The sequence below is a fragment of the Manis javanica genome, chromosome 13 (assembly GCF_040802235.1).
Source record: "Manis javanica isolate MJ-LG chromosome 13, MJ_LKY, whole genome shotgun sequence".
NCBI classification, from domain to species: Eukaryota; Metazoa; Chordata; class Mammalia; order Pholidota; family Manidae; genus Manis; species Manis javanica.
The window spans coordinates 49470302-49481091 of NC_133168.1; the positions used below are offsets into that span (position 1 = coordinate 49470302).

The 10790-nt window shown below is 36.3% G+C and overlaps 1 protein-coding gene across 3 annotated transcripts in view; it reads left to right on the forward strand.

Annotated features, from left to right (window-relative positions):
- The window catches only part of LAMA2 (laminin subunit alpha 2), a 588333-nt gene extending 586974 nt beyond the window's left edge, over positions 1–1359 (forward strand). For all 3 annotated transcript variants that reach the window (XM_073219597.1, XM_073219595.1, XM_073219596.1), the window contains one exon: positions 1006–1359. In XM_073219597.1, the coding sequence (XP_073075698.1) occupies positions 1006–1166 (161 nt within the window). In that variant the 3' untranslated portion in view covers positions 1167–1359. The remainder of the gene's footprint in view (positions 1–1005) is intronic.
- Positions 1360–10790: the final 9431 nt, after the last annotated feature.

The following is a 10790-nucleotide window of genomic DNA, read 5'->3' on the forward strand; positions in this document are numbered from 1 at the left end:
AATATGTCAAGAGTCACTAAGCCCAAGGATCTAGTTCCACTAGCATTTTCTCCTGCTAATCTAAATTCAGAACGAGGAAAAGGACTATCACCAATCTTACTCCACTGAACTATACAGACGGAGACTCAAGGAGGCTGACATGGTAAGAAATCTCTCCTTCTGCTAGCTGTCTATCAAGTGTCCTAGAATCTCTCAGCAGCAGCAGCCTCAAAGCAAGCTCTGTTCAACAAATTAATGTATCCTGCCGACTGCACCAACTGTTGGGAAAGAATAATTTTCCTCTACCCTTCAAGGTTCTTCTAGTTGGTCTGAGTCAAGTTGACATGAGACAGATAAACGGGAGAAAAAAAGAGTTTAATTACATACATACAGGGAAGCCACAGACTAGGGATCCTTAAGACAATCAGGTACAATGAAGTATACGTTATCCTGAATTAAGAAGGGTGTAGGAGTCTGAGATGTCAAAGGAAAAGGGAAGCAATTCATAGGAATATGAATGAGTAAATATTTAGTAAACAAATATTTGTTGGGCCACACAGAAACAATGGAACACAGAAAGGACTTTTAGCAGACTTCGTTTGTCACCTTCCTCTTTGTCTACCCAGTTCATATGGTAACATAGTTATCTATGGTGATAGCTCTCTTCCCAGAGCAGGTCCTCTATCTAAATCCTGAATCTTTCGGGCTTTGATTGTTTTCAGCTCCCACATAATGTGCATGCCAGAGCAGCACACCCTGGGGCAGCCTGTCCTTGGCCCCTACAGTCACAACTGTAAACTCTTTCATTGCAAATCAAATTCTTTGTTCAGTCTTAAAATGTAGACTTCTAGATGTTACCATGTTTCATAATACATAACTATTTCTCTACAAGCTTCACGTTAGCAAAGCTAAGAACAAACTATCTTTAAATAAAATCACCTTCCAATTTCATCTCAAGCTAACAGCTAACTTTAAAACATTAGAAGCCGCATTTCAAACCTGAGCGCTCTTTACTTTGTTTTTCAGATGGCCTCAACCAATTTGGTCTGACAACCAACATTCCATTCCGAGGATGCATCCGATCCCTGAAGCTCACCAAAGGCACAGGCAAGCCTCTGGAGGTCAATTTTGCCAAGGCCCTGGAACTAAGGGGTGTTCAACCTGTATCATGCCCAGCCAATGAATAAATTTAACCCCAACAAGGGTCCTTCAGAACAAGTATATCAAGCAAAACAATTATATCTTACCTGTGTATTTTATGAAGACTAATTTGTGCATGTAATTCTTTCTGTATTCAGCCGGTGCTAAGTCAAATCCTAGAATTTTAATTCATGTTCTTTCTCAAGTCCATGAATATTAAACCAGTTATTCCATTCTAAATGCTGTTTGCTTTGTGTGAGTTTTGAGGATAAAAAGAAACTAATCATAAGTTGTTGAATTTGCAACACGCCCTGGGGTCATCTCAAGAAGAGCTCATATGTAATTTGTGAAGCCAACTATTTTTTTTTCCCTACAAACTCCTTTTAATAATTGTATCATCCTTTTTCTTGTAAGTCAGTGTTGGCTTTCTGTCCAGGTCACTGAAAACAACAGATTTGTCATGTTTGATAAAGAGGAAATCAGTTCCTTTACTTCTTATGTTTGTGAAAGCATTAGCAGGTCATTTTCCTGAGCCAGGTTCATTATTAGAGAGTTTAACTAGCCATATGAGTGAATACCTTTTTATGCTGAAGGGAGAGAGTATAGATCAGATTCAGGCCCGAGAGCTTAATGATTTGATTTTCTTGTTCAATAATGATTTATAGGCTTTGGAGAGACACCAGAACCAAGCTCCAGAATTACAATTAAGCACACACTTGATACTACAGTGATGAGACTCTGGACTCTTTAAAAGTTTTTAGTGACTATCACAACACAATCACAGAGGAAATAATGCTAAAGTACATTTTTACCAGGAAACAATAATCAGAAATTTAAAAGACATACATCATTGAATCTTTTTGAGTTGTAATTTGACCTAAAAATCTCATTTCCCAAGAAATGTATGTATTTTGTTCTCCCACTGTTTCAATCATCTTCAAAGGGCTCCGTGAGAAACTCACCTAAATTTCATTTGTCTATGCAAGAAGGAAATGCTTCATTTGCCATCTTCAGTAGAAATACTTTTGTAGTTAATAAATGCAGAACATATTTAAGAGAATAACTTCCCTCACAATGGTAATTTTAGCAAAAGAAGAGTAATCCTTTCTGACAGTATTATTCATGGTTGAAGGACGAGGCTGCTCCTTATCGGGGCGGTGGCTGACACACTCAGCATTTCATCATTGACCAGCTGCCTGACACAATTTGTCCATACAACTTCGTTCTAGAGCAAGCAATGATCCCATGGCTCCATTTTGGAATTAGTGGAGAAGCTGTAAAAAAAACTGGTGCCTGGCCCAGTGATTCTGATTTGGTCTAGGATGTAGCCTGGGCATAAGGATTTTTTTTTTTTTTTTTTGAGAGGGCATCTCTCATATTTATTGATCAAATGGTTGTTAACAACAATAAAATTCAGTATAGGGGGGTCAACGCTCAATGTACAATCATTAATCCATCTCAAGCCTAATTCTCGTCAGTCTCCAATCTTCTGAAGCATAACGAACAAGTTCTTACATGGTGAACGAATTCTTACATAGTGAATAAATTCTTACATGGTGAACAGTACAAGAGCATTCATCACAGAAACTTTCGGTTTTGATCACGCATTATGACCTATAAACAATCAGGTCAAATATGAATATTCGTTTGATTTTTGTACTTGATTTATATGTTGATCCCACATTTCTCCTATTATTATTATTATTTTTATTTTTAATAAAATGCTGAAGTGGTAGGTAGATGCAAGATAAAGGTAGAAAACATAGTTTAGTGCTATAAGAGGGCAAATGTAGATGATCAGATGATCAGGTGTGTGCCTATGGACTAAGTATTAATCCAGGCTAGACAGGGGCAGCAAGACATCCACGGATGCAGAAGATTTCTCTCAAAGCAGGGAGGGTGCTGGGCATAAGGATTTTTAAAGCTTCCCAGGCAATGCTAAAGGGCCATCAAGGACAAGAACCATTGTTCTAAAGAAATAAATTATCCACTATGCCAACAAAGAGTTGTAGAGTCATTTGAGAATTCTACTGTTAACTTTCTCTTGGCCATTTCCTCATACATAAAAAATTATATATATATATATGATACTGAATCTAGTTAGTGCCTTTTGACCAAAGTTTAAGCAATAAACCTCTGAAAACAAATGTGTTTTGAAAGTGAAGACATTGCTTCTGCACTGAACACTAATATGGCTTTTGGGCTTATTCTAGATAATGAATGAACAAACAGGCATAAAGATGCTAGGTTTCGAACTTAAAACTAATGTCTTTCTTGAATCCTGAACAGAAGGAAACAAGAAATTTGAGAGCAAAGGTACTTAATTGGCACTCTTACCAGAGTCAAGCCCTGATGAAGTCAATTTGTAGTTAGTACCTTAGAATGGTAGAGTTGGGAGGGCCCTTTGAGATCAATACATACAGTGATTCTCAACTTTAGCTAGACATTAAAATTGTCTTTGGTACTACTTAAAGGAGGAAAAAAAAAAATCTTACACCTCGTTATCACCCCAGGCCTTAAATAATATCTGGGTATGGCCTTGGCATCGGCACTTCCTATACATCTCCAGTTGAGTCTAAAATGTGACTAACGCTGAGAACTCCTGGCCTTCTACTGTCTCTATTATAGTTTATGGGATGAACTGGAAGGTACCCAAAGAGATTTGATGGTGTGCTTAAAGTCCCACATTAGTTAAGTTTTCCAAAGTAATCCCAAGAATGTTGTTCTGGACCCAAGCAGAATTCCCCGAATCAGGTATTGGCTAAATTTGTCCCATGCAAAATCCATATTCCAAAATGACTCATGAATTTGTATGAACCAAGTTTGTCCAAATTCTAAGATGAAAGAGGGATGAGGAAGATAGCTCTGTAGAAAGAGCCTGAATCCACCTCCTCCCTCCTACACACTGAACCTACACCTATACACAGAGCAATTCCGCCTGAAGAAAAACTGAGGCCTGAGTGAACCCTTCTATAAGGGATAGAATAAACACATTTAAAACAGCAGGAACCCAACCCCCTGCACATCAACATGCAGTGGGGAGAGAGATGGCTGAGGGTCCAGGGTACAGATTTGTCTGCTCTGGGGCACAGGAAAAAGAAAGATGTGTTTAAAGTACACATAAACTGTGAGTGAAGGAAGTTAGTTTTCAGAACTAAAGCGTCCATTATTTGGGGAAATGCTGGAAGTCTCTCTGGGATTAGAGGTGCTTGCTTGTGCCATTGTTTGCATTTGCCCCACACTTTGATAGTGCAACAGGGAGCAAGCCCAGGAGCACACTGATTCCAGACTTGGTCTGGGCAGCCTTCTGGCCCTTGCCCACACCAAGCTGCAGCCACCAGAGATCCAGCGATCTCACAGGGCAGTGCTGGCTGCAGCACTCACCCAAATTCACCAAACTATGCCCACCTGTCACCCACCCAGAAGATCCTGAGTGCACCACCCCAACCACTACCACCACCAGCATGCACTGGGCCCATGCCAACCCAGGGGATATACCCAGAGTGTGTCCCTGCTTCACTCCAGGCCCCCCACTCCACACCAACACAGACCTGACCAGTGCTCAAGAGATCACTGGAACAGAACACCAGCCTACCACCACCTTGCCTGTGTGGACCCCACTGGTGCCCATCCAGAAGTCCCTTCAACCAGGCCCCTCAGACCATGTCCTGGGAGCTCTGGCATTGGGACAAGCCCATCTCATGCCCACTCAATCTCTAGCCAGCCAAAACTGCTAGACATATGGGTTCTACCAAGGGGACTTTCCTACACAGGGCCACTCTTTCAACATTGGGAAAGGTATCCTTTTTGACTAATTCATAAAATCAAGCATAGAAAGTCAAACAAATGAGGAGACAGAGGAATATACTCCAAACTACAGAAGAATATAAAACTTAAGGAAAAAAAAAAGCACTAAATGAAACAGAAATAACCAATACACTTCCTGAGTTCAAAACAGTGGTTAAAAAGACACTCACCAGACTTGAAAGATGAATGAATGAGCTCACTGAGGACCTCAACAAAGAGATAGAAAATCTAAAAAAGAAACAAAGATGAAAAATACAATAAATGAAATGAAAAATACACTAGGGGGAATCAACAGCAAATTAGAGAATGCAGAAGAACAGATCAGTGACTTGGAAGACAGAGTAATGGAAAGCACTGAACCTGAGCAGCATAAAGAAAAAGAATAGAAAGAAATTAGGGTAGGTTAAGAGAATTGTGCAACAACAAACATCTTAACATTCACATTTTAAGAATCTCCCAGAAGGAGAAGAGTGAAAGGGGTGGAAAATTTATTTAAAGAAATAATAGCTGAAAATATCCCTAAGCTGGGCAAGGAAACAGATATCTAGGTCTATTAAACAGAGAAAGCCCCAGACAAAATGAATCCAAAGAGGTCTACACCAAGACACACAGTAATTAATATGGCAAAGTTCAAAGGTAAAAAGGGCATCTTAAAATCAGGAAGAGAAAAGTAGCAAGTTAAAAACAAGGGAACTCCATAAGGTTGTCAGCCACTTTTTCAGCCAGAATGGTACAGGCCAGAAAGGAGTGGCAGTATATATGCAAAGTGCTGAAGGGAAAAAAAATCACAACCAAAAAATAGTCTTATTTGGCAAGGGGATCATTCATAATTGAAGGAGAATTAAAGAGCTTCACAGATAAATATAATTTAAAACAGTTCACCACCACTAAACCAGCTAAGAAAGAAATGGTGAAGGGACTTACTTAAGCAAAAAAGAAAAGGCCATAACTAGAGGCAATAAAATTATGAAAAGAATCTCATTGGTAAAAGCAAACATATAGAAAAGGTCAACTGCTTAAAAGTTGTATGAATGTCAAAAAGACAAAAATCAGTTATATCTAGAATGACTTAAGGGAATAACTAAATAAAAAGGTGTAAAAGAACATTTCATATACATAAAATGTGGAGGAGGGGGAGTTAAAAGTGTAGTGCTGTTAGAATGCATTGGACCTTAAGTTACCATCAGCTTAACACAGAGGATATATGTAAAAAATATGTAGGATATCACATATGACCCCCTCAGTAACCACAAGCCAAAATCCTGTAACAGATACACAATAAAATAAAGAGAAGGGAATCCAATCAGAACACTAAAAATAGTCATCACACACAAGAGAAGAGAGTGAGAAAAGAAGAAAGGATCAGAAAAGAATGATAAAAACACCCAGGAAACATTTTTAAAAATGGCAATAAGTACATACGTATTGATAATTACTTTAAATGTAAATGGACCTGAATACTCCAATAAAATATATAGGTGACTAAATAAATAAAAAATAACATGACCCATCCATTTGCTGCCTACAAGAGTCTCAATTTAAGACCTTAAGACAAACACAGACTGAAACTGAAGGGATGGAAAAAAATATTCCATACAAATAGAAATGAACAAAAGCTGGAGTAACAATAATTATATCAGACAAAATAGATTTTAAAACAAAGACTAATAAGAGACAAAAAAGGGACATTATATAATGAGTAAGGGCTCAATCCAGCAAGAAGATATAGCAATTATAAATATCTACACTCCCAACAGAAAAGCATCTTGATATATAAAGGAAATGTTAACAGACATAAAGAGAAATATTGTAATACAATAAGGATAGGAGATTTTTACACCCCACTTACAACATTCGATAGATCATCCACATAGAAAATCAAAGAAACAGAGGCTTTGAATAAAACATTAGACCACAAGGACTTAACAGGTATATATGGAACACTAAATCCAAAACCAGAATACACATTCTTTTCAAGTGTACACAGGACATTTATCCAGGATAGATCACTTGTTAGACAACAAAACAAGTTTCAATAAACTTAAGAAGATTGAAACATGTCTAGCATCTTTTTCAACCACAACAGTATGAAACTGGAAACCAGTTCCAAGGAAACACAAGGACTTAACAGGTATATATGGAACACTAAATCCAAAACCAGAATACACATTCTTTTCAAGTGTACACAGGACATTTATCCAGGATAGATCACTTGTTAGACAACAAAACAAGTTTCAATAAACTTAAGAAGATTGAAACATGTCTAGCATCTTTTTCAACCACAACAGTATGAAACTGGAAACCAGTTCCGAGGAAAAAAACTGGAAAAAACAAACACATAGACATTAAACAGCATGCAACTAACAACCAATGTGTCATTGAAGAAATCAAACCAGAAACAAAAACTATTTGGAAATAAAGAAAACAGAAATACAATGGTTCAAAATTTGATGATGTAGAAAAGCAGTCCTAAAAGGGAAGTTTATAGTGATACAGGCCACCCTCAAGAAACAAGAAATATCTCAAATAATCTAATCTTACACCTAAAGGAACTAGAAAAAGAAGATCAAAATCTGAAAACAGAAGGAAGGAAATGAGAAAGATCAGATTGGAAATAAATGGAATGAAGGAAAAAAAACCAAAAGATCAATGAAATAAGAGCTGGTTCTTTGAAAAGATAAATAAAACTATTAGCTACTCTAAGAAAAGAGGACTCAAGTAAAGTCATGAATGAAAGAGCTGTTACAACTGACACCACAGAAATGCAATTATATGAGATTACTATGGAAAATTATATGCCATCAAATTGGACAATCTAGAAGAAATGAGTAAATTTCTAGAAACATATAGTCTTCCAAGACTGACCTAGGAAGTAATAGAAAGTCTGAATGGACCTATTAACAAAAGATAGTAGTGAAACTGAATTAGTAAAAAACTCCCAACAAAATTCCAGAGCCAGATGGCTTCACAGCTGAATTCTACCAAACATTTCAAAGAAGAGTTAATACCTATCCTATTCAAACTATTCCAAAAAATTGAAGAGGAAGAAAGAGGAAAGAAACTTGCCAAATTCACTATGAAACCAACATGACCCTGATACCAAAACTGACAAAGACACTACAAAAAAAGATAATTACAGTCCAATATCCCTGATGAACATAGATGCAAAAATACTCAACAAAATATTAACAAACCAAATTCAAAAACATATTAAAAAGATGATTCACCATGGACAAGTAGGATTTATTCTAACGATGCAAGTATGCAAGTATATCAAATCAATGGGATACATCAAGTAACAAAGGGAAGGATAAAAACCCTATGATTATCTCAATAAATGCTGAAAAAGCATTTGAGAAAATTCAGTATCCATTCATAATAAAAACTCAATAAAGTGGGAATAGAGGGAACATATCTCAACATAATAGAGGCCACATGGGACAAACCCACAGCTAACATCATACTCAATGGCGAAAAGCTGAAAGCTTTTCGCGTAGGACCAGGAACAAGACAAGGAATTTCACCATTTTTATTTAATATAGTACTGAAAATCCCAGCCTTGGCAATTTGGCAAGAAAAGAAAATAAAAGCCATCCAAATTGGTAGGAAGAAGTAGAATTGTCATTATTTGCAGACGACATGATACTATGTACAGACCCTTAAAGACCCCACGAAAAAACTACTAGAATTTATAAATGAATTCAGTAAAGCCACAGGATACAAAATCAATATACAGAAATATGTTGCATTACTAATAATGAACTATCAGAAGGAGAAATTAAGAAAACAATCCCATTTACAATTGCATCAAAAAGAATAAAATACTGAAGAATAAGTCTAATCAAAGAAGTAAAAGACCTGTATTCTCAAAAGTATAAAACTTGATGAAAAGAAATTGATGAACAAAACTGAAGACTGACACACAAAATAATGGAAAGCTATTCTATGCTCATGAATAGCAGGATTAATATTGTTAAAATGGTCATAAGTTAAAAGCAATCTACAGATTCAATGCAATCTCTGTCAAAATGCCGATGACATTTTTTATAGAGCTAGTACAAATAATCCTTAAATTTGTATGAAACTACAAGAGATCCCAGGCAGTGAAAGCAATCTTGAGAAAGAGGAGCAAAGCTGGAGGTATCATACTCCCTATTTCAAACTATACTACAAAGCTATAGTAATTAAAATAGTATGGTATTGGCACAAAAACAGAGACATAGATCATGGAACAGAATAAAGAGCCTGGAAATAAACCCACATTTCTATGGTCAATTAATCTATGATAAAGGAAGCAACAATATACAATGAAGAAAAGACAGCCTCTTCAATAAATGGTGCTTGGAAAACTGGACAGCTACATGCAAATGAATGAAACTGGATCACTATCTTACACAACATACACAGAAATAAACTCAAAATGGATTAAAGAACTAAATATAAGACCTGAAACCATAAAACTCCTAGGAGAAAACTCTTGAACATCAACATTAGTAACTTTCTTTCTGGATCTGTCTCCCCGGGCAAGAAAAACAAAAGCAAAAACAAACCCTAGATCAAACTAAAAACTTCTCCAAGGCAAAGGAAGCCATCAACAAGATAACTTAGTGAATAGAGAATATATCTGCAAATGATATTCCCAATAAAGGTTTAATATAAAAAATGTATAAAGAACTCAGACAACTCAACACCAAGAAAACTCCAAATAATCTGATTTAAAAATGGGCAGAGGACCTGAATTTTTCTAAGATACGAATATGGCCAACAGATACATGGAAAGGTGCTCAACATCACGAATGATCAGAGAAATACAAATCACAACCACACTTAGATATCAGCTCATATCATTTAGAATGGCTAATATCAATAACACAAGAAATAACAAGTGTTGGTGAGGATGTGGAGAAAAGGGAACCCTTTTTGTAGGACTGCAAATGGGTGCACCTGCTATAGAGAGCTGTACACAGGTTCTTTAAAAACTAAAAAGGGAAACAGCATGCGACCCAGAAGTTCCATTTCTGGAAATTTACCTAAAGAAAACAAAATCACTAATTTGAAAAGATGCATGCACCCTATGTTTACTGCAGCACTACTATAATAACCAAGGTATGGTAGGAACAAACCTGTGTCCATAGATAGGTGAATGGATAAAGAAGATGTAGCAGATACATACAACGGAATATTACTCATAAAAAAGAGTGAAATCTTGCCATTTGTGACAACATGCCTGGAACCAGAGGGTATTATGCTAAGTGATATAAGTGAGAGAAAGACAAATACCTCATAATTTCACTTACCTGTGGAATCTAAAAAGAAAAACAGAACGAAGGAGCAAACAAAGCAGAAATGGGCTCAAAAACCCTGAGAAGAAACTGTTGATTACCATAGGGGAGTGGATGAGGGAATGGGTGGAACAGGGGAAGGAAAAAAAAAGAGGTACAAATGTCAAAAGTCATAGGGATAGAAGTACAGCATAGGGAATATAGCCAATAATACTGTAATTTCTTTGTATGTTGGCAGATGGTAATTATGCTTATCACAATGAGCATTAGGTAATATACATGAATTGTCAAATTACTATGTCATACATCTGAAATCAATATAATGTATATCAACTACATTTCCATAAAAAATAAAAAAAACAAAAAAGCAAATTATATCTAGTGGCTTTCAACATATGCTTTCAATTAAGAAATCAATTATTTGAAAAAAGTTCAGATATGAGATGAGAATACAGAAATTTCAGGAAAGAAAATTTTTCTAGCATATTTTACATTAATTTTTTACCTCAAAAATCAGATTTTTATCCCAAAACAGAGAAAATATTTCCTTCACACAAACTGATCCCCTGAATAATTTTCTCA